General features: G+C 51.0%; 1 protein-coding gene across 1 annotated transcript in view; it reads right to left on the minus strand.

Moving 5' to 3' along the window:
• The window catches only part of LRP1 (low density lipoprotein receptor-related protein 1), an 84,977-nt gene that overhangs the window by 48,238 nt on the left and 12,507 nt on the right, over positions 1-24,232 (minus strand). Inside the window, exons 4-17 of the mRNA XM_006897601.1 lie at positions 21,852-21,971; positions 20,439-20,567; positions 20,056-20,319; positions 10,694-10,856; positions 10,354-10,576; positions 9,229-9,418; positions 8,687-8,830; positions 7,425-7,661; positions 6,097-6,277; positions 5,058-5,280; positions 3,691-3,892; positions 3,252-3,377; positions 595-735; positions 327-452 (exon numbers count right to left, since the gene is read on the minus strand). Of these exons, the coding sequence (XP_006897663.1) occupies positions 327-452; positions 595-735; positions 3,252-3,377; positions 3,691-3,892; positions 5,058-5,280; positions 6,097-6,277; positions 7,425-7,661; positions 8,687-8,830; positions 9,229-9,418; positions 10,354-10,576; positions 10,694-10,856; positions 20,056-20,319; positions 20,439-20,567; positions 21,852-21,971 (2,469 nt within the window). The remainder of the gene's footprint in view (positions 1-326; positions 453-594; positions 736-3,251; positions 3,378-3,690; positions 3,893-5,057; positions 5,281-6,096; positions 6,278-7,424; positions 7,662-8,686; positions 8,831-9,228; positions 9,419-10,353; positions 10,577-10,693; positions 10,857-20,055; positions 20,320-20,438; positions 20,568-21,851; positions 21,972-24,232) is intronic.

Consider the following 24,232-nt stretch of genomic DNA (forward strand, 5'->3'; position numbering starts at 1 on the left):
AAGGGGGGAGCACCCTTTCCTCCTCGGCAAGGGGGGAGCACCCTGTCCTCCTGGGAAGGGGGGAGCACCCTGTCCTCCTGGGAAGGGGGAGCACCCTGTCCTCCTGGGAAGGTGGGAGCACCCTGTCCTCCTCGGAAAGGGGGGATGAGCAGGCCTTCCCCTTCCACTGTTCTGATGCCTGAGCACATGGTCCTTTCTTCCTTCACATCTGAGCTCACTTCTTCTTCCTTCTCCTCCCTCCTTCTTTCCTGAGACCCCTCTGTCTGCTCTCTGTGTCCCCATTTCCTTGTCAGATGCCCAGTGCTGTCTACCCCCTCCTTCCACACCTGAACAAGTGGCATTGGACTCGTCCTCACTGTTCCCACAGTCATTGTCTCCATCACAGAGCCAGCGGTTGGGGATACACCTGTTGTTCTCGCACTTGAATCGGTCCGAAGGACATGTGTGCTGATCTGGGGAGGTGGCAGAGCACAGTCAGTGAGAGGGTGGACCCAGTTCTCTGCCCGGACACTGGCACCCACAAAGCAAAGCTGGCCAGAGGCCCTGTTCTGGCTCCTCAGGCCTGTTGCCCCGCAGGGCAGGAGGGTGACTCACGGCAGAGGGCCGGGGCCTCGTCACTGTTGTCCAGACAGTCGTTGTCCCCATCACACTTCCAGCGCTCCTGGATGCATCGGTTGTTGGCACAGGCAAACTCGCCTGGCTGGCACTGAGGTGGAGGCACGTAGGATGGGTTTGCTGTGGGCACCGCAGGGTGTGAGAAGGAAGTCAGGTACAGGTGCTTAGAAGCTGCCAAGCAGACCTATCCCTGTGCCCCATGCTTGCTGGAAGTCACTTCTGGGACTCCTGAGGCCACACCCTGGTGCCTGGCCCCTTGCTTTCACACGTTCATTAACTCCACCAACAGCAGTCAAAATACACCCCAAAACTTAGCTGCCACCACCCGTCCTGTCCCCAATACTCATGACTTCACCCTACCACCTGCCTGAGACTACCAGCAGCTTAATCTCCACATCCTTACACACACACCCTTTCTAGTCTTTCCCTCACTGCTCCAATCCCTGAACCTCCCCAGAAGTCTGAGGGTCAGGTGGCTGTTTCTGTCCAGATTCTGTGGGCCACTCAGGGGGATACTGACTGTGTTTCCTCCCTACTTTCTGGAAAAAAAACAGTGCTGACACCCACGCTATCAGCCTGTGCTACTATTTGCCATCCAGTTGATTCCAATGCCTAGTGGCCTGACAGGCCGAGCAGACCTCCCAACAGGACTTCCAAGGCTGCAATCTGGAAGGGAGCAGACACGGCTAAGGCCTTTCTCTCTTGGAGGCTCTGCATGGACTGAATCACTGATCTTCTGGTTAGCAGCTGAACACTCAACTTTACCGCCTGTCCTTCTTAATCAAATGATACCAAGTTCTTTTCCACAGGCCCCTGGGTGCTTCTCATCATTTCCTTGAGGGTGTGATGTCACTCTAAAGTCGCACCTGGTTTAATTCTTGGTGATTTCAACATCGACACAGAAGACGCTTCCACTACTCTGGCCCTTCAGTTCCTTGCTCCCCAGGCCCTCCCTTTTGCCAATGCTCTTGCCCTCCACTTGACTTCAATCATTCCCTCCACAGCCACGTGATGAGGCTCCATTGACTCATTTTTCATTCTGTGACTCTATCCTAAGCCATCTGTGTGGGGAGTGCATGGAAATGTGAGAAATAGCAGAGTGAGTGATTAAGAGATGGGCTCTGGGTCGGATTTCTTGGGCTTCAGTCCCTACTCTTAACTATGGGCCTCGATTCCTTCATCTGTAAAATGGAGATAAAAATACTTCTTGAAAGGGTCATGGTAAGGAGCAGCTAAATTCCTGCATGGGGAATGTTTTATGACAGTATATTATAATATATATTTTATGTTCAGTAAATGTGACAGTAACACAAAACTGGAACCAAAATAAACACCCTATAGTAGGGCACGTGTCTGTTGAGTTGCAGAACAGTGCAACCCAATCTTATTTATGTAAAAGTAAATGCACAGAGAACTATTTGGGAGGATATGCCCCCAAATGGTAACAGGAGATACCCATATTTTTTCCTATAACACATCATTTAAATATGGTCCCACATACAGTGTACATTGGAAACTACCATGTGAGGGGCTGGGTAATTTTTAAAAAACTATGTTAACATGCATGTTATTTGTGTGAAAATATGGTATGTATGGGTGGAGGGGTTTGGGTGATTTTTACTTATTACTTGATATTTTTAGTACTGTTTACTTATTTACTTTTACAATGTGCACAATCTATTTTAATTAAAAAACAAGGCTCTACTTAATGCTGTATAGTAACATGGAAAATGTTTCTGACACAAATGAGCTAAAAAATGGAGAAGACATTTTATACATAGTATGATTATAACTCTGTAGAAATCCTACCTAAGAGTTGGGATTGAATTTTACCACAGTATAAATAATATAGAGAGCTCTGGTGGTGTAGTCTGTAGGGAGTTCACCCTGTTAACCCAAAGGTGGAGAGTCTCTGTTCATATAACACAGAAGGAGGTATGTTGTTTTGTACCGTAGAGTTGGAACTGACCCATAGCTGACCCTCTGGTGGTTTTCAGAGGCAGTTAATCACACAGGAGGAGACTGCCCACCCTTCTCTCATGGAGGAGCTGGTGAATTCAAACCATGTGCCTTCAGGATTGCAGAGCAGCTTCTTGCCACTAGGTGCCCAGAGCTCCCTAAGGTGGAGACTCTCTGGTGGTTCGAACCTGCCAGCGGCTCATTATAAGCAAAATATGCAATGTCCTCTCGTGTAATCTGCAGCCTCTGGAAAGTCAGCTATGGGCTGGTTCCAACTTGCCAGCAGTAACTTAGACTAGTAATACAGTGTTCTGTTGGTGAAATTTGGACTTTTCCCCTCTCCACTCTTCTCAAATTTCCAATTTCTTCGGACTTCTGTTATATTAATAGAGAAAGATCTTCAAAGGAGTGAGGAATATTTTCCTCCTTCCAAGGCAGTGCTGGCTCCTCATTCAGTTTCCTCTAATCTTCGTGCTTTCACAAGACCCTCCAGTCCCCAGTGCTCCTCAAAGCCCCTCCCAGTGTCAGAGCCTTCACTCACTCCTGTCTCCTAGGCCCCCACAAGTGCCCTCTTCACCTCCTCAACTTTGGACTGGGACCCTGGGCCTCCCCTGCCCTCGAGTCCTTTTGCCTCTGAGCTCTGCTCCCCGCCTCACCCACCTGGGCAGCCCTCATACCCAAGCACGTGACGCCATCCGAGTCGAGCACCTGGTCCTCGGCGCAGGCACATTGGCGGCTCCCAGGGGTGGCCAAGCAGAGGCTGCTGCAGCCGCCATTGTTCACTCGGCATTTGTTGGTGCCCACTGCGGGGTGGAGGGGCCACAGAGAGGAGTAAGGGATCAGTTATGGCAGGATCAGAAGGAGAAATGAGGGGATTGGGGAGGAGAAGCACAAACAGAATGACAGAAATGGAGGAAACAGAGAGAGGAAGAACACGTTGACACAAGAGAGAAGCAGACATGGGGCCAGAAGGAAGATGGGCACACGGAGTCACAGTAATCAGAGGCTGGGATCTCTGGGGATGGCTTCACCCCCTCTAGGAGGACACATCTGGGCTTTGTCCCAGCCCTGGCTAGTACCCATCCTGCACCCCCAGATCCAGCCCCAGAGGATTACCTTGCTGCTGCTGGGCATCATACATGCGGATCTCAAAGATAGGGGGCCGCTCGCTGCGCAGGAGGGTCACGGTAGGGGGTGCACTTCCTGCTCCCCGTTCTAAGCGGTAGACGCTGCCACTCCGGTATTCAGTCCAAAACAGGTAGTTACCGTGGTGACACAAGCCAAAGGCATGGTTCAGTTCAGGACCCTCGTACACAATCTAGGAATGGAGAGGGTGCTACTGAAGAGCACACAGGGGAGCCCGAGGCGGGGCCTGGAAGACTCCCTTTGTCTACACTGGTCTGAGTGTGATTCTATTAGCCTGGAGTCCTGGCGGTGACAGCTCTGCACACAGTAAGCTACTCCTTGGATGGCAGGCTCCAAACTCAGCCTATGCCCAGCAAGGATGAGACTGTTCACTCAAATTCATCCACACGCCCCCAAACGCATACACATGATACATGTACACAGCACTGAACAGGCAGCCAGAATTCATCTGTTCATATTTCTGTCCAATAATCGGCATCAGAATTCATCAAGGTCTACAAGGGGACCTCAAAACTCAAGCTCACTGTCTTTGAGCGGGAAGTGACACGTACCTGACCCTATGGCAGGGTTTTACAGGCTGCAAACTGCACAGAAGGTGACTGCCTATCTTTCTCTCAGAGCCACTGGTGGATCTGAACCATCTCTGGGTTAGAAGCACAACTTCCCACAGATTATGACACCAGAGCTCCCTAGAAGGGACCTACGTGGTGCAAACAGTTCACGCTCAACCATCAACTGAGAAGCTAGCAGTCTGAATCCACCCAGCAAAGCCATGATGAAAGGTTTGGCATTATGCTTCGGTAAGGATTACCACTAAGAAACCCCTGTGGAGAGGTTCTATTTTAATACACGGGAATGCCATGGGCTGGGAGCCTACTTAATAGCAGTTAACAGCAGCACTGCTAAGGGTCAGGAGTCAGTCCTTGGGTGGTGAGAACAGATAACGTGGCTGCTAGCTAAAAGGCTGGACATTAGAGTCCACTTCACAAGAAAGGCCTCAAAGGTTTCTGAAAAACCAGCCACTGAAAATCTGGGCAAAGACACTTCTGTAGTGCACAGACAGGCAGTGCAGACCCACGTCACAGCATGCTGTGTGTACATTTCGACACACACAGATATGTGCACAGGATGTACGCACCCAACTGTGTACATGGGTGGCCCAGCCTACTGACAGCATGTTCAGATACAGACATACACCAACAGAGGCAATCTTCACACAATACTCCCCATAAGACACAAAGCCCACGTCCTTAGATACGCACAGAGCTCACCCACACGCAAGCAAAGCCCAGCAATGCACACGTGAGCCACCAGCAGACAGGGGCACGCATACCCACCTTCCGGTCTGTGCCATTGAGTAATATGGTCTCGATTCGGTCATAAAAAGCATCGACCCAGTAAAGGCGCCCAGCAGGGATGTCCAGGCTCAGCCCATTGGGCCACAGCACTGTCTTGGAGGTGACAAAGACATCTCGGTGTGAACCGTCCATCCAAGCTCTCTCTAGCCGTCCTCGCCGGCTGTCCTTGGGGTCTTCTTCCCAGTCCGTCCAGTACATCCACCTGTGGGGAGCAGAGAAAAGCCTTATGGGGCATCCTTATCCTTGTGACTCCAAACCATTACACTATCCCCAGAGCCCTTCTTCGCAGGGTTCTCCTGTCTTGCTCACCCCAGACCACACATTTCACTCATTTATTCCTCGGTTCAGTAAATATTTATCCAATGCATGCTGTGAGTCGGGCACCTGGGGACCCAGCAGAGGTCAAGGCACCCAGGGACCCTGTTCTCTTTGGAGCTCACACTTCACCGAGGAGACAGACAGGGAACAAGGACATACCTATAAGTGGCAAAAGCCATGAAGGAAATAAAACAGGGTGATGAGATGGAGCAGGTGGGGTGACTGTCAGGGAGAGTTTTTCTCAAAAACTGGCATTTGAGGTGAAGCTCAATGCTGAGCAGGGGCCCGGTTTTCACGCATGTAAGAGTTTAGGGCAGAGGAACTTAAACACAAAGGCCTGAGGCAGGAAGAGTCACTGGGGTGTTTGAGGAATAGACAGCAGGCCAACGAGTCAGAATCTCCCAACAACTGAGGTGAGGATAAGACCAGACAAGTCCCCAGTCTAGTGAGGAACGCAATCCCGTTCTAAAGGCAAGGGAAGCTGGGACTTCTTTTTACTGTCTAAGAATTTATTACTGTTTATGTGTTTATCACTTCTCACTTTCCAGAGGACATGGACACTTCCTTTGCTTTCGGACATGAATTCTGCCCAAGTCTTCCTGCCCCAATGTCCTCCCCTGACTTTACCCTCTGCCCCATCCCCTAGGTCTCTGAGATACGCCAGTTTTGACACCTCTCTTTCAAGTCCTGGACAACTCACCCATTGAGCGGGTCAACCACAATGGCCCTGGGATGTGTCATCTTGCCCTCAATCAAGGTCTTTCGGGTCTGAGCGGCTTTCTCCAGCCTGGCCACACTGATGGTCTTCTTGGGCCCATCGTCTGTCCAGTACAGGTTGTCCCCCATCCAGTCCACAGCCACGCCCTCCACATTGTGGATGCCTGGAGGGTGCAAAGGGTCATGATGGAATTGGTCTAAGTTGGGGAGTTGGCGTATGGGGAGTCTCTAGTCTCTAGTGGCCTGGGCAAATGGATGGGCATGGGGACAGTGGTGGAGGAGGGGTGAGGATGACCATTTGTGTTGCTACATCTATGTGAGGCATAGTCTTTCCAAACAGACATGCAATCCAGTAAACCCACGCAGCTGATGTGAGGCATGTCTGGGCGTGTGCTGAGGTGGGCAGCTGGGCACCCGGTCCTGGGCACAAGTGTGACGCCATGTCCCAGGCCTAAAACTCCTGAACTAACAAAATGAATAAATTAGGAAGTGATTTTTTACTGAGCAGAAGCTTCATTGCCACATCCTTTAAATAGCAGTTGCCCTGGCATAGGGAACCCCAATCTTTTTCCGTAAGGAGTTACTTTCTATTTCCTCAGTCTTATGATTGCTGACTGCCAAGATTCTCCAAGCTGCCGTGGGGGGTGGGGATCGGGACGAAGTGTAGTTACTGATATTAGGCTGGCTGGCTGGCCAGCGAGGCAGCCCTCTCCTGTGAGGTAGCGAAGGGGCAGAATTCACAGAGCTCAGGAGTCTCCTAGGTACATATCTCCAACAGTGCACTGCTGATCTGCCTATGGAGCTCAGGGGACAACACGCGATTCAACACACAACATGTTGTTTCTTCAGAACATGTAAGCATGCAGCTTTTGGCAGGGTGGTAAGATCTGTGTGTGTGTGTGGGTGTGTGTGTACGCGCACGCGCGCGCTCTCACTCAGCAGGCCCCACTCCGATTCCAAGCCTCAGGCGTCTCCAGGCTGTGTGCTGTGTACTGTGTGATGCTCCACGGCTTGGAGCCAATGGTTGAGGGACCCTTAGTTTTCCCAAGGCCTGGCAGGGACAGTCCACGCGGCCTACCCCATCCATCCTCCTGCCTCTTTCAGCTCCGCCAAGAAGGAGGTCATTCAGGGGTCAACCTGTCCATCCCCCTCATCTCCATGCCAACCAAGCCCAGCAGCCAGCAGCAAGAGACTCTCCATGATGGGAAGGCATTGAGAACAAGATGCCCAAAGCCTAGGTAGCTTCTCGCCCAGGGTGGGCCATGTCCCTTGGGGGTCTTACCCACACTCCCCCTGACTTCAAGGTCTTACCGTCCTTCAGGATGGTTTCCCGCTCAGTGCCATCGATCTTCTGACGTCCGATGAGGTAGCTAGTGGTGTCAGCAAAGTAGATGAAGCCTGACTCAGCATGGAAGTCCAGGGCCCGGGGGTTCATGAGGTTCTCGATGGGAATCATGTGCTCATCTGGAACCTTGGCTCCCATATCCATGCCCCGGATGATTCCTGGACGGCCCTTGCCATAGACCAGGAAGAGCTCATGTTCCGGCTCTGGGTGGCACAAGCAGAAGCAGCACAAATCAGACAGGCACCTGAGACCACTATCCCTTCAAAGGCCCTGTGGCCAGAGGTGCTGCTGGGCCCAGACAATCCTGGGCTGTGAGGGCTCTGAGTTGATGGATGGATCTCACACACAGACCCAGTGCTCTGGGGTTGACCAAGAGTAAGGCATGGGGGAAGGGTGATATGTGCAAAGTTTGAGCCAGAGACTGAGGGGCAAGTGCTTGAAAGGAGCATTTCACATTGCATTAAAATCTGATCACTCCTCAGTACCACCCCGGAACAAGCCACCATCATTTCTCACCCAGCCACTGAAATAGCCTGCAATCATTTACTGACCTCCACCCAGCAGCTAGTGTGAGCTCTCTACAAATGTGAATTAAATCGCGTCACCTCTCTCCTTATCACCAATAGCTGCCCATCACAATTAGAATAAAACCCAATCCCACTCTTCTCATGTACCCTCACTACCACCAGTGGTCCCACTAGCCTCTGTGCTGTTCTGCTCACATGTAAAGCAAAGCTCATGAGGGCCCCAGGGCCCTTTGCACATCCAATTCCTTCTATCTTCTTCTGGGCCAAATTTCTCACGTCACTGAGAGCTCGGCTCAAATGCCTTCTCCTGAGAGAGGCCAATGTTTTTGGAAGCAGATAAGCTTTTCTTCTGGGGAGCCTCAGGGTGAGCTCAAATCTTTATCCTTTTAGTTAGCCCCAGTGTGTTTAACCACCCATGTACTCCAGACACATAGCAAATGGTCAATAAATGCCTGTGACATGAATGAATGAATGAATGAACGAACGAGCCCCTTCAGTCTTGTGGAGCCTGAGTGGGGTGATGGGAACAGCCCTGCTCTTGGATGGGAGCTAAGGTCCTGCCTGTGCCTTGCTGGTGGTAAAACTGGGGAAAGTGTCTCAGCTTCTTGGGAAGTGGTAGCCAGCCCATCATGGGCTAACAGGGAAGCCTCTGTCCTGTTGACCCCCGCGTGCATGCACACTTGTCCTTGCACGTCACTCACTTTTGCATGACTTTCCATCACTGCCCAGGCTGAAGCCCGAGCGGCAGCGGCAGGTCCTCGCTTTGTGGCTGTTGGCCAGCAGGCAGATGTCAGAGCAGCCGCCTGGCTTTCCGTACTGGTCATTCTCACAGGCATGGCTTCTCACTGGGGGCAGGTGGAGAGGTGAGTCAGTGCTGTTCCATTCCCCCGTTCATCTTTCTTCTTTGGGCCCTTGTCCCATTTTAGATTTAAAACACCGCAGGACTGTAATGCTCTCCTCCAATAACTCAGTCTGCAGACTCTATTGGGCCAAGAACTTCAGTCGTCAGGGGAGAGTCACACTGCTGGTCAGGAACTGAGAGAGGGAACTGAGGAGGGGGATCTGGAGCATGAAGAGAACGGAGGGGCTGGCAGGGAAAGCTGAGGGGCAGGGAGGGGCCCTGGGTGTGGTGCTGGAAGTGTTCATGATTGGGAAGAATTAGGGTCCACAGAGAAATCGTGATTCCACTTGGAGACATTTGGGGATGCCATCTGCTTTGGAGGGGCTGTGGGGGCCAGCTCACCTCTAGGCTGCCGCCGCTGGTGGTAGATATGAAGGGCACCGCCCTTGTCCACACGGGTGACGACCTGGTACTCAGTGCTGTTAAAGCGGTTCACCCGGATCACACTCGTCTTCTGCTGTGCGTTGGCATTGTCCGAGTTGGTGGCATAGAGATAATTCTCAAACACAGTCAGGCCATACAGATGCTCAATCTGAGTCAAACAGGAAGAGGTGGTTAAATGAGACAAGAAGGAAACTCCTGAGAAGTTCCTGAGCTTCCTGATCAAGCTTCTACTATTTATGTCCTCAAACCCACTTTAAAGTTTGAAACCCCACATCTTCCTAAGGCTGCACCATCCTGTCTTTGAGGACCTTCTGGAATCTTCTAACTAGAGAGAAGGTCTCTCTTTCAACATTCTGTCTCCCAGCAGGGTCCAATGTGTGGTGTGGAGTTTTGTGGACTCATCTTATTAAAACCTCTTGTGGGCTGGAACCATGTCCCTCACAGAAGTATGCACAAAGTAGGTGCTTTCATGAATTCAGATTGACTTATACCTGGGCCCTAAATTCTGCCTAAATTTCTAGAAAACACCCTTAGCCTGACATTAGGCCCCAACTCATGCTTGCTCCAAGATCTCACTTACCTCTAATGTACCTACAGGGACCTACCATCTTGGCTTTCTCAAGACCCAGGAGTATACTTGATTATAGAACTTTCAGGGCTAAAACCAGGGCAGTTTCAGGCAAACTGGGATGGGAGATTGGTCATCCTAATTATCCCAGAATGTAGGTGCTGCTTCTGTGCCTTGAGGTTTCCAGGCTAAGTTAAATACTAGTTTCCAGCTATTTAACCTCAGGCAAATCACTTAGCCTCTTTGAACTCTGCTTTTCTCAAATACCAAAAGGGAACGAAGCCACTTTCCTGCTCATCTACAAGAAGCTGTAAGGATGAAATGAAAAAAAAAAGTTCTCTTCTAAAATGATGGGAAGTCACATCCTGTTCTTTCTCTGAATAGCTCATGCTCACCCCACAAAGTGCTGCCACATTGTCCTCCTATAATCTGGAAGAGCTCTCCTAAAACGGCTCCCCCTTCTCAGGAGGCCCTGGATAATGGTTCCACCCCAACAAACTGACAACAGCTCTCACCAGGATGCCCTGGATGATGGTTTGTCGGCCTTTGCCCTCGTAGTCCACCACTTCAATGTAGTCCAGGTAGGCATCGGCCCAGTAGACGAGGCGGCTGACCAGGTCCAGTGTGATACCATGAGGAAACACGATCTTGCTGTCGACCAGCTTGGTACGGTTCTGCCCATCCATGTCACAGCGCTCTACCTTTGGGATCTGTCCGTAGTCAGTGAAAAACACCTTCCTGTAGATAAGGAATATGTATAATGGGGCTTGGGGCCTGGGGCACTGGCCCTTCTGCTACAGCCTCTGCCGCCCACCTTTCAGGGGTCAGATCTTCCCTCTCCCCAGTCATGCTCACCCCATGGCAGGGTCCAGTGCAATGCCCTTTGGGTTGTAGAGTTCCAGGTCTAGCAAGGTGACGCAGGTGTCCCCATTTCGGTTGCAGACAAAGATCCTATCATCGATGTCATCCACAAAGTAGAAGTTTCCTGTCAGCCAGTCAATGGCCATCTGTTCCACATCTAGAAAGTGTGCATGAAAGAGGTATGGGACAGGTCCTCCACAGACATGCCCACTCCTCTGCTGATGCGGAACCCACGCTGGAAGTCTGCCTATTCTGGGGTGCCCTACTTTACCTGCAGGCCATGGCTAAGCTCCCTTCCAGGGGCTCCTGGGGGAGCTATCTGCAGCTTCATGTTTTGCTTTGCTATTTTTTTTTAATCTTTCCACATATCTAGTGTCTACAAAGAGAAGTCTCTGAGGACCCTCCCATAGCCTCCCCTAGTCCCCACAGAAGACACAGAGGCACTGGGTGCTCTGGGTGGCTGAGCAGTGAGTTAATGGACAAGCTTTTTCAACTCCAGTCCATTCTTAAACATGGACCATCTTGGGGTACCAAATGGTGGTGGGGAAGGTCCACAAGCTCATTTCATTTCATTTTTTTTTTAAATCTGCTTTTACTTGAGATAAGACTAAGGCTAACAAAAACCATGACATATCTTTGGTTTGGGCTAGACTTTTATCAACTTTACAGAATAACTCGAGGTATTTCATGCTTTTATCAACTTTGCAGAACAACTCAAGTTATTTCATGCTAACCAAAAGCACTTACTGGAAGTTATACACGCTGATGAATTTTGAAAGTAGAAAAAAAAAAGAGTAATTATCAATAAACCCAGCTTGAGAGAAGAGTATTTCAAAATATGGGGCTTAGAGAAATTAAAAAAGGAAGGTCCAGTGCGGCAAAAGGTCTGTCATAGACCAGACTTCCTCTGCTCTCACACTCTCTTCAGTGTCTCTATTGCTCAATTTCCTCATTCCCTCAGAAGGGTCAGAAGAAAGGGGGCTAAGATGAAGCATAGCAGGAGGTCCATCAATGGGCCCTGAGGTAAACTGAGACATGGCTCAGAGAGAGGCTTCAGAAGGGCAGGGGGAGGGCAAGAGGCTGGAGGCCAAAGGTTCATACTCAGTCCAAGAAAATGCTCTAAAGGAGATGGAAGAAACCAGGGAGAAGAGCCGAAGAGAGGCGGGTGGCACAAGGGCAGCAGACAGTCTAGGAGGCAGAGATCCCCAGCTGAACCCTACCTTGCAATTCACCTCTAAAAACCTCTCCAGCATGTAAAGAAATCTTTGGAAGACCTGCCTCGGTTTGAAACCTATCCACCAATCCCCTCACTGAAGCCAGGAAGGCCTATTCTGCCCTACATAGCACAGGTATAATGACTTCTTGTTTGACTCAACTTCTCCCTCCCCGCCCCTCCCCCCCAGGACTCCTGGCTGTTTCCTCACACTGGGTGGGGGTGGGGGCAAAGGGAACAGGAACGCGGCTCCCAAAGAACTTGGCTGGATCCGGACACTGACTCAGAGTCACAGGACTTGGGCCGGGGGGAGGGAGGGAGAGTCAACTTGAGGTCTTTATCAAACTCATTTCCTTCTCAGGTCCCCTCTGTCAATCTTCTGCCCCAAGATGACAAGAGAATTAAGTTACACATAAATGCAGCCCCGAGTCCAGCCACTCCCTCTCCTGGACCCCCAATATTGCTCTAGACTCACCAGGCCTGAGAGGGGGAGATGCCTGGGAAGGGTCGGTCCTGGTCATGCAAGAGGAGACTCACTCAGGGGAAAGGTGATCAAATTCTCTGCCTCCTCCCACCCCCACTGTTAGCATTGAGAAAACAGATTAAAATGAATGCTGCTGGGCCACAGCCCAAGGAAACCAAGCTTCCAAAGGGGGCGACCTGCCTGCCGCCCAAGGCAGTCAGCAGGGCGGCTGGAAGGCAAACAGGCTTGTGTGCCCTTTCCTTGATGGGCATGGTGGAGGTCTGGGGCTGCTGGCAGGGGCTGCGGGCTTCATCGTCTGAAGCTGTTTTCCCAGCACCAGCTGGCACAGCTACATCCTTCTCTCCAACTTCCTGAGGCTTCCCTGAGTCACTGCCCGGCTCAGGACTGGCTACACCCTGCCCTGCTCCCCATCGACCCTTCTTTTGGCAAAAGGGAAGGAGGAAGAAACCTGCAGAGATTGGGGCAGCACCACAGACATCCCCCAGCCTCAAGACGTGGCTGAGGATGTTAAGGCTCCCCTCCTGTTCTGGGAAGGAGACAGCAGAGCATCCCTTGGGCTGGGAGGTGGGACAGCCCAAGTGACCTCCCTCTCTTACCTCCCCAAAGGCCAGGCAGGGGCTCACTCAGCAGGCCGGTGAGGAAATGGCAAGAATTAGAGTCCCCATCCTGGCCTAGCCTTCCCTTTGGTATTTTTGCAGCTGGAGACTATTAGTTGCAAGCAAAATCCTTTGTTATCCAACCCCCCTTCACCGCATTATTTTCCTCTTTTCTAAAGTTCAGATTCCTCTGCCTGCTCCCACCACACAAGCAATCACACACAGGCATGCACACTCATGCGCACACCCGCGTGCACACACTTGGTCACTGCTCCAAGGCCAGCTTAGAGAAGAGGGCTCACACTGGAGAAGTAGCTTCCTTCGGGCTCTTCCATAGGTGGTCTCTGGCCCTATCTTGTCTGGACAGAGGCACAGGGGTGCTGGCAGGTGGAGTCCTGGGCTATGACCCTGACAGTTTAAGCATTCTGGTTCCACAAACCCAGAGGATAGCTTTTCCTTCATGAGCCAGCCTTCTCGGGGATGATCCACCCCAGAGTGCCCTCTGGAAGGTCTCTTCTGGCCAAGAGGGGGAAAAGAATCCCAAAGCAGCAAAAGGAAGGGATGCGGTGCTGTGAGGGGAGTTTGAGAGAACGAGCTGAAAAGCTGGGTGACCAACACCAAGAAGGGAGGTTAGGAAGTCGGGAGTGGGTGAGGGAGCTGGAGTGGAGACCACAGCCTGCCTGTGATGACTCAAAGGACTTTCAGTTCCAGGCCCCAGAATAGACCTGGGGTGTGTGTCTGCAACTGTAGAGCCCTCTCCACACCCTCACTCCAATGCTCAGCACGCCCCACAACTCCAGTTTCTTTCAACTTCGCCACCATTCATGTGATTCAACAAGCTTTTCCTGAAGTGGTGGCCCCAAACCCACCCCCAGTTAAAAGATTCTAGTCACAATCTCCAAAATAAACTCTAGAGAAGGCAGGTGGCTCTGTGCCCTGAGAACTCCCCAAGACACATCCAGACAATAAAGGAAAGGGTAAGAGGTCTATGGACGGGAAGGGGAATCCATTTCTATTCAGCCATATCCCTGTGAACACAGTTGTTCTGGTCCTTATTTCTGGAACCTCTCTGCTCCCTCCCATCCCTCTGCTTGCCCTGAGCCCAGCTAGGACCAGAGATAGCCTGAGTGTGAACCTGGTTCTGTCACGTTCCAATTGTGGATCTGTGGGTGAGTGATTTACTAATGCCTGTTTCAGTCTCAACTTCCTCATCTATAAAATGGGAAGGTGCATTCACAGCACTTGGTGCTTGACACCCTTACTCCAGCCCCATCCTTCCCCATCACTGCCACCAAGCTGCCACCTGAGCCTCTGGTCAGAGTCCTCCTGACAAGAAGTAGGGGTGGGCAGTTTGAAGCTAACACTATCCTTCAAGACAAGGAAGTGTTCTCTATCACAGGCTCCCATGACCTGACTCGTTTTTTTATTCCAGTCTGCTCACCTGACTGCAGATAGTGCCTTTCATCTCTGTCGCTAGTGCCTGACACACATGTATTGATTCATTCAACAAATATTTGTTGAATACCAAGTCCTCGTTCTGTTGTCCTAAGAGCCAGGGCATCATTTTTTCCTTTCCCTTCTCCTGTCAGGATCCTCCTTCTCTGGCCTTGCTGAGATTTGGAATGTCTCAAGATGGGGTGAGGACGGTCCAGCCGGTGAACCATGCTGCTGTCAGAGCCCTCCAGGGACCTTGCTCAGCAGCTGGGTGTGAGGGGCGGGGGTGACGGGGCCTGGAGACTTGGGAGGGCGGGAAGAGACAGCTGGGCAAGCCTGGCAGCCGCTTCACGGAAATGACTGTCCTTCTGGTCCTCTGGGTCCAATAGGTCCTGACTTCATCCTGGGGCTCAATCACACCATGTCACTACTCTCGTCCTCGAGCTTTTCCTGACCCTGCTGGCACTTCCAGCCTGGGGTTTATGCCCAGCTCCCCTTCCCCTGCCTGGCCCAGAGGCCTGGCTCCCAGGGATGAGCTGTCTGCATTGCGCAGTTCAGCTCGTCTCAGGGTGTCCCCACTATTGAGAAATCCACTCTGGGCTCTAAAATATATTTCTGTTGCTTAAGTTACTTCCTTTGGCTTGGAAACAGGGAGGGGGTGCTGGGAGCAGGCTGGGTGGAAAGGCAACTTCAAGGAGACAGCGGGGGAGGAGAGGACAAGGCTGGATCGATGCCAGGCGACACAGGGCTGGCCTTGGCCTGGGAGTGGAACGAAAAGGGGCTGTTAAATGATTGGGAAACTTGAACGGGAATGGGAAGCCAAAGGGCCGGGATGCAGGGGCCCAGGGCCAACGAGTGGGTGGCTAGCCAACCTGCTCTGTACTCCGACACCCTATGGGTCAGAAAGGCCAAAAAGGGGTAGTTGGTGCTCAGATGTCAAGCTGACAGAGAGTTCTGGAGATGCAGGTGGGAGGCCAAGAAGGCGGTGGTGCCCAGTTCAGTGGGAGACTGTTCCCCTTCCAGTTGGGGGAGCCAGTTCAGCACAGACACAGAAGAGCTGCTGTCTGCCCCCCTTCTGCCTCCTCCTAGAGGAATCACTACCCCACTTCCTGTTGTGATTTTAAAAACACAAAAACAAAGAGAGAGGGAGGGAAAAGTGAAGTTGGCCAGCTGGACGAAGGGACTCATTTTGCAACCTTGCTGCCTACAGTCTAGGGGACTTTTTTCTGGGCCTCCCTGTTCTCCCTCTTTTTCCCCTTGCATGGGGCTGGGAGGTTATTCCCTGGGAACCTAGAGGACCCCTGTCCCACCTTCTCACCATCCAAACCTGCTGAGGAGTTCCAGCAAACCCTGTTTCCTTCAAGAACCGCCCTTTACCACATACATCCTCTGGGCTAGGGTAATATCAAAGCTGAAGGAAGAAGAGGCCAGAGGTGCTTCTCCGAGGAAGTATAGTGCTGGGTGGGTGGGGGCAGCTCTGAGGAGGTTCCTGCCTGACATTCTTTAGAGGGGTGGTCAGAAAAGTAGAAGCAAGAACATGGCAGGCATGCCAGCTATACTAAGCCTGACGACTCCAGTTTCTAGAATTCATCTCTGTGTACCACCTTCTAAATGCTTGCCATGTTTAAATCAATTCACTTTCCTAATTTTGCAACATCTTAAGTGTTCTATTGATACTCTAAAAATTGATGCCCTTGAGCTGTGGTTTTGGAGAAGAGTATACTGAATGGTCTGCCAAAAGAACAAACAAACAAACAAAGAAACAGGTATGTCTTGGAGAGGGTGCAGCCAGAGAGCTCCCTGGAGGTAAAGATGAAAAAGTTTTATCTCACATACTTTGGACACATTGTTAGGGGAGGCTATTCCTTCAAGAGGGACATCAGGCTTAGAGAGATGGAGGGACGGTGAAAGAGAAGAAGGCCCTCAACCAGAAGGATTGACACAGAGACAGCAGCAATGAATTCAAGGATGTCAGAGATGATGAGGATGGCACCAGACAGGTTAAGATCTATCACTCACTGGGTGCTGTAAGACGTTCTCTACTTGACGGCACCTAACAAGAACAGCAATCATTCTATGAAATTACGGGCTCGATATGCTACTTATAAGTGTTTCGTAGCGAACAGTAAATAACCATTACAACAGTAAGTAACCATTACAATAAAACGGAATCCCTAGTGGTGCAGTGGTAAAGCACTCGGCTGAAAGGCCAGTGGTGTGAACCCACCTGCTGCTCCATAAAAGACGTGGCAATCGGCTTCCACAGAGACTAGAGCCCAAGAAACCCTAAAAGACATTTCTACTCTGCCCTTAAAGGTTACTATGAGTCAAACAGACTCAAGGGCAGTAAGTATGTGTGGGTGTGAGTGTTGCAAACTATTAATGACTTGGTTTTAATTCCACCCAGAGGCACCTTGGGAGGCCTCACGCACTAGATCTGGATCTGAAAGGTCACAGCCTTAAAAACCCTCCGAGGCAGTTCTATTCTGCACACGCAGATCAACTGAGCAGCAACAAAAAACAGCATTAAAAGAGATATGCTCCCCAACATCTGATCTCAAAACAAGGGAGACTCACTCACTGTGGGAAATGCAGTATTGGAAAAGGAAGGAGTTTGTGCTCTCTGAGGCATCTTCTTAAAGAAAGCACAGCCAGAGTGCTCCTCCGAGGCAAAGATGGTAAGGCTTCATCTCACATACCCTGGGCATGTTGGTAGGAGGGGCTAGCCCCTGGAGAAGAGGACATCAAGCATGGAAAGGTAGAGGGATGACGGAGAGGAAAGCCCCCAACCAGTAACTGCAGCAAGGGGCTCAAGTGAATGAGATGGTGATTACGGCCCAGGCTAGGGCAGGTTCAGATCTGTTGTTCCTAGGGTCGCTGAGTCACACTCAACTTGTCGGCACCTAACAGCCACAAGGGGTCTTCTGGCTCCCAGCGGCCTTGTTCTATTCACAAAATAGAAGGTCTTCACCCACTGGGACAGCAACAGTGGGGACAGTGTACTCCCAGAGGGAGGAGAAGAGATGGCGCCAGAGCCCCCAAGACCCACCCCGATGTTGTTGTGTGTTATGTGCCATAGTGCTGAGGGAGATGGGTCTGTGGCTCAGGGCCTCAGTGGATAAGCGAGGGACACACTCACATGCACACACCTACAGGCACCCATTCCAGAAAATGAGTTCTGTGGGTCTCCCTCTGCTGTGAAGCAGACACATATACAAGGGAAAGAACAGGGATCAAAACAGGAAAATACTGGACTTCTAAGTCCAAGCCTGGCTCCAGGGAGTCTCCTCCTGGAGCTCTGCTGGCCATCATGGGGCCTTGGAGGGCCTCTGAGGCTGTGCAAGGCTCTGAACAGATCTGGTGCACACATGCCCTGGCACAGTGAAACAGGCTCACTTCCTGGCCTCCTTCCTTCTTTCTATTCTATTTCTGTTTCCAGTTTTCTCTGGGGCAGACTCCCCTTCTTCCACACCAGGCCAGTCGCCTGGCTCCAGCATTTCTCCCTCGTCAGACCCCTTTTGACCCATGACCACCTCACTAGGGGTCTGATGAGGGTCACAGTCACAGTGACAGAACGGGATGATTGCAGGGATGGCTGGCCTGGAGGAGGAGAGGGAAAGTGGGTGAAAGCAGTGGCTTTTCTTCTTCCCCTTCCCCCTTGAGGAGGTAATTACAGGCCAGGAGCCCACCATGCAGGTGAGCACCCCAATGGGCTACCCGACCACTCACACTCCAGAGCAGACCATCCAGCCTCGCCTGGGAAGATGAACTGGGCTGAGGGAGGGGGCACAGCGGGGAGAGACACTTCCAACGTCCTCTGCTCAGGACCCATAATTACTTTGTGGGATGAGAGCAAAACAACCATCGTCAGGGTGACAGCCAGACATTCAGGCAGCACAGGGTGTGGGTGGGAGCAGAGACTGGGTAAGAGGAACCCACGCATCCACCCACCGCATTTCCCTAGAACCTCGGTCTTTCCAGCCTCCTGGACTCTGCCCCAGAGGGACCTAGTATATCTCCCAATTGGGAAGCAGGCTCTGTTTGCCAAGGGAGGGGTTCTTGCCTAAGGTTATTTCCTGTTTCTCCAGGGGGAAAGGCTGGAGAGGGGCCCAGGCAAAGAAGCTGAAAAGGTTCCCATCAGGGCACCCCCTGCTGCCTGCCCAGGAGCCCAAGTTCTGGCCCTGAGGCAGGGCTGGGTAAGGAACTATCAGAGCTGTTTGTCCAGACAGGTATGTTGGGTGGGGTAGTGGACTGCAAACAGGGACAGAATGTCTATCTTTTGGGGTCTTGCTCTAATTCTACTCCTCAAAGAACTCATACAACTAGGCTCGGCAGCCCACAGCCCAGCATACCAGTTGAGCCCTGGACACCAGCTGGCTGACGACACCAGCATGTGTGATATTCCAGTGGAGCTGGAGGGTGAGATGCTGGCCACGGGAACAAGTCTCAGAAGAGTTCCTGCTCTCTCCCATCAAGGTCCCTTTCACTGTCCGCTACCAGCAATCCCTGCTCTCTGCTGGCCTCTTTGTCCTTGATGGAAATCAGCACATGGCACCCAAGGAAGGCACACAAGGATCTCCCAGCAAAGCCCAAGGCCCTCTCCCAGTTCACATGCTCCTCTCCTGCTGTGCTGTCCTTTCCCACTAACTTCAACTCCAATTTATCAGAGAAGGGTTCAAACCCATTATGCAGATTAGGAACTCAAGAGAGAGAGAGGGAATTCTGGTTGGCTCAGTGTCACAGATCAAGTTACCCTCCCTGGGGGTTCATCAACCGCAGGCCACAGATTCCTCCCCTCAGCAACTCCGTGGAAATATGATGATGCCAGATGTTGATTTTCAAGCTGTCGGGGGTTTTGTTTATTTGTGTAACAGCATCTGAGATGAGTGGGGCTGCTCCAGGCAGAGCTCCCGCCCCATCCAGTGAAAGCCTTTCTTGCACTCCAAGACAACTCAGGGAATGAGCCTGAATGAAAACATCGGCTATCTTAAAGTGCTCACGTGGCCCTCACCACTCTTCTCTTGGTGTCACTCACGGTACCCATCCTGCAGCAACCCCCCTGAAGCAGGAGAATCCATTCCGGGGAGGCTTGAGTGCAAAGATGAATGTGGAACTGGGGCCGTGCTTCTCTGCCCTCAGCAAAGCGGGTACCCTCAGACTCTGGGCCCCTTCTTTCTCTTCACTCTGGCTTCTGCTGCACAGGGAATCCCTCTGTGGTTTTAGCATCCTGATTTCTCTGCTTCCATGAATGGGACAGTCCCTAGTCTCCAGAGACTGACTGTGCATTGCTCCCTCAGCCCTGACTTCTTTCCCAAGTCCTTCCTCAATCAGAAAGGCAGAAACTGCACAAACTTAACTCTGAGACAGAGGAAGCACAGCCATGACTTGGCTCCTAACCAAGGACAGGGATAACTGTGAACAGCCTCCTGCCTCAGCCTTAGATAGCTGCATCTAGTATAGGTTCCTGCCCCTCACAAAAGTTGTCTTATCTAATCTCTCACCTCTGACCAGATATGGATCATTCTGTCTAACTTTCTGGTCCTACATCATTCAAGGATCATCCTATGCCTCAGCCTTGGTCCACCCTCCCCACCTCCCCTGCCCTCTAGGCTGAGAGCAGGTGACTCACGGTGTAGGCTGAGGGAGATGTTGATGGTGTGTTCATCCACAAAGCCCTTCAGGCCAGGCATGCGGGCACACTTGAGCTGAGTCTGGGCAGCACTGTCCCCGACGTGCACCCAACACACAGTCTCATTGGCGTAGCTGAAGTCCATGGCTGTGGTCTGCCGTGTGCTGGTGGGCATGATAGTCGATACCTGGGCTCCATTCAGGTATGTTGCCAGGATGTTCTGGGAGTTTGCAATGAGCAGCACAGGGGGCCGGTCTACTGGCTCTGGGGAAAGGGCAGAGAAGGGTCAGTACAATCAGGGGCTTAAGGAACTCCCAGCTCCCACTCATCAGGGTGCAGCACTGAGGGTGCCAAGCAGTGTGCTCCCAGGTTGCCCCACTCACCATTCTTGGCTTTGCAGGAGCGGTTGTCTGGCTGCAACAGGTATCCTTCAACGCAGCCACATGTAAAGGAGCCATCTGTGTTGGTGCAAAGCTGGCTACAGGTACCGTACACTGAGCACTCGTCAAAGTCTGCCAGGAAAAGGCCAAGACTGTGGTTATTTCCATTTCAAAGTGGACAGGGAAGTGAGTACTTTCAAATACATCAATGTGGGTACTCAATCTTAACAGCTACTTCAGAGGATAATTTGACAGAAACAATGGTGGCCTAGTGGTAAGGAGCTGCACTATCAATCCAAAGTCATACAGTTCGAATCTACTAGCTGCTCCACAGGAGAAAGATGGGCAATCTTCTCCCAGGCTATTTACAGACTCTGAAAACCTGCTGATGGATCAGTTGTTAGTCAGATCTAACTCAACAGTATATAACAACAACAATACCAACACTTGAAAGGTACAAACCTTAAAACCCAGGATATCCATTCTTGGTATCTGTCTTAGAGAAATAGTCATACAGTGCATACCCATTTACAAATTCAGTAAAGACATCTTGAGTATCTACTATGAGCCAGTGCTGTTTTAGAATCAGTGAATAATATAGACCCCAATTCCCACCCTTACAAGATTTATGGTCTGATAATAAAGAAAATTATTATTATTACATTAATTAATGAAATAAAAAGTTAAACCATAGGTTAGAGGTGCTAACACAATGGAAAGTAGCTGATGCCATGGAAAAAAAAAGAGCTGACATGGATGTGGGGAATGTGAGTGGTAGGGGTATGACTCTGAAGTGGTCAAGGATGGCCTTCGTGAGAAAGTGGCATTTTTGTAAAAGACCTGAGTGAGGCAAATGTAAAACAGAAAGGTTTGCATTGTTTGTAACAGACAGAAATTGGGAACACATTACTCATCAATAGGAGGATGGCAAAATAAACTGTGGTAATAGTCATACGTCATAGTGGTTTTTAAAAGAATGAAGGAGATTTCTACACATTAACATAGAGACCTCTAGTGCATACTGATTACTTAAAAACATTCCAAAAGACACACAGTATGATACAACTTATGTGGAAAAAGACACAAGCCTAAAAACACTTCCAGTGAGATTTTCCAGGAGTATAAAATGCACAGAAAAAGGCTTAGAAAGAGAAAGACAAACGGTGATCAGAGGTGATCTCTAGAGATGGGAAAGGGACCAGACAGAGAGAGGATATGTCAAAGGGGATTTGGACTTCATCTAGAATATTTTTACAAGGGAATTCACATAGGACCTATGATTTTCAGATGACTTTTACAGGCTCTGGAAGCACATGACCAGACTGTAGACCCCACATCCCTGTCTCCTGCACCTTCAGCTCCACCTCCAGCACCCCAGCGCTCACAATATGCACACGCACGCATGCACGTACATACCTTTGCAGGTCTTGCCATCTGCCTGCAGTTGGAAGCTGCTGTTGCAGTAGCAGGTGGGTCCGGCGAGTGTGGGGACACAGTGGTGCTGGCAGCCCAGCCGAGAGCAGTTGCCCTGGAGTTCTGCATAGTGGCAGGAGATATGTACTCAGGCCCCAGGATCTCACAGCCACACCCAACCCATACCCTACCCTAACTGCCATCCAGCCCTCAGAAACCATAAGAGGGCTGCAATGGCCAAAATGGAAGAGGATTTAGAAAGAATCTACTGTATTTTACAAGGAATGAAACTGAGGCCCACAGAGGTCATATGGCCCATTATGACAGAACGGGCTTAGAATCCACATTTCTGCCTGTCTGCCTTGGATTCTCTCTGTCCCTAGGGAGAAGGGACTAGTTGCCTTTTGGGGCCAATATATAGGATGTCAGTGAGTCTTATCAGTTATGCTGTCTGAGGATTACAAGGTCGGCTATAGGGCTCAGGGTGAAGAATAGGTACTATCTCAGTCTTTCCTTGCAGGGCCCAAGCTCTGGTCTGGAAGCACCTCTAGTATGCCCAAGGGCCTTGGGGACAGGGCCCAAGGTCCAGGTGGAGGATGGGAAGGAGGAGCAGAACGGCTTCTCTCAGGAGTCTTCTCTAATCTTTCTCCTGCCACTGACCCACTTCCACAGGGGAGACAGAAGGGAATGAGAGGGGAGGAGGGAGAGGTAGGAGAGCAGTTGCCCCCCCCCCCCCAGACCAACGACCCAATTAACGGTCCTTGCGTGGGGCCAGGCGGCCTGGCCACAAAGACCCCTTTGTCCAGCTGCCTCACACCCCCGCTGCCCCCGCCCCCACCTAAGAGAGAGAGCCGCTCGAGATGCTAAGACGTTTAGAGGCACTGAGCCTGCCAGGAAGAGCTGGGATGGGGGGCCAGGTCCCAGTTATTCTTTCTCCCCCTACGTCCACCCCAGAGTCCAAATGTGCTGCCCATCCAGCTGTCCCTCACAGCAAAAAAACAGTGTTTATGCTGCAAACCCCTCAAAAATGTGTCAATCTTCTAGACATGATGTGAGGGCATGAGAAGGGGCCACTGTCTGCAAATCAAAGAAGGAAGTTCAAACCCTAGGTTGTCAAGGTTCTTTATGGTCTTGGGAGTTACCAACATACTCAACAGTCAGGACCTATAACATGTCCCATTTGATAATAAAGGTGTCTGAGGCAACTGAGGCCAGTCCCTAGGCCCCCCATCCCAGGAACCCTGGACACAAACATACAAAATAAACCAAAGGAAAGGAGAAAAATCTTCCAGACTCTCTTTCTCCACACATCCCCTGCTCAGAGTGAACAGGATCCAGATGTGCCTCCTCCCACAGGCAGATGTTTTCTGCCATGTGCACAGGCCACCCCCACACCCTGGGCTGCCCCACCCTAGGGGCTTACTCAAGACCCTACAAAGTTGACCCATCCTACTCTGGATATCAGCCATAACCTTGGGTCCAGACCAAGACCTTTAAGGACAGCATAAGAGAGAAGTCGCTCTTCCTTGACAGGCAGGCCTGAGGCCCTTCTTCCCATTCAACGGAAACACCCCCACTACCACCATTGCTCATGGTGACCCTGCCTCTCCCTGGGCCACAGGAGTCTTTCGAACAAAGACTGCAAACTGGTGGCAGGAGCTGCAGGTGGGAAGGAAGTCTGACTTATCGTTCTAAAGTTCCTTCCTCAGCCGTGGTGACCTTCCCATCAATTGCTGCAAAAAGCACAGCCATCCAGGCTTTAAGTGAGGCAGGGGCCACTGCAACCGGAAGAGTGTCTCAAAGACCTGAAGTTCCTGGGGCAGCTGGTGAGCAAGGCTCCAGGTGCCTCAGCTACAATCTCAGCAACACTATTTTTCTCTTGATACATAACCAGCCTTCTTAAAAAAAAACCATTTGAAGAAGACCAAACAAAACCTATTGTTGTCAGCTTGGTTTTGATTTATGGTGACCCTCCACTGAGTTTCCAAGGCTGTAAATCTTTAGAGGAAGAGATTATCTCTCTTCCAGAGAGTTAGTTGTTGGAAATTTGAAGTGCCTAACACGTAACATAGGAAGCTCTGGTTCAGATCCACCAGCTGCTCTGCGGAAGAAGGATGGGCAATCAATCTCCTTCTGTGCGATTACTGCTTCTGAAAACCCACTGGAGGGTCAGCTATGGGTCAGTTCCAATTCAATGGTTCACAACAACAACATATTACATACTGCACTATGCTACCAAGGTTACTTTACTGAAGAAAAGACCTTAGTGTTAAAAAAAAACCCAACAAACAAATAAACGGATGAAGGCATTAGAAAGATGGACCCTGTCCTGTGTAATTTACATCCTCTGAAAACCTGCTGGAGAGTCAGCTATGAGTTGGCTC

This window comes from Elephantulus edwardii, unplaced genomic scaffold (assembly GCF_000299155.1).
Source record: "Elephantulus edwardii isolate Elephantulus edwardi_28Jun2011 unplaced genomic scaffold, EleEdw1.0 scaffold00212, whole genome shotgun sequence".
In the NCBI taxonomy this organism is placed as follows: Eukaryota; Metazoa; Chordata; class Mammalia; order Macroscelidea; family Macroscelididae; genus Elephantulus; species Elephantulus edwardii.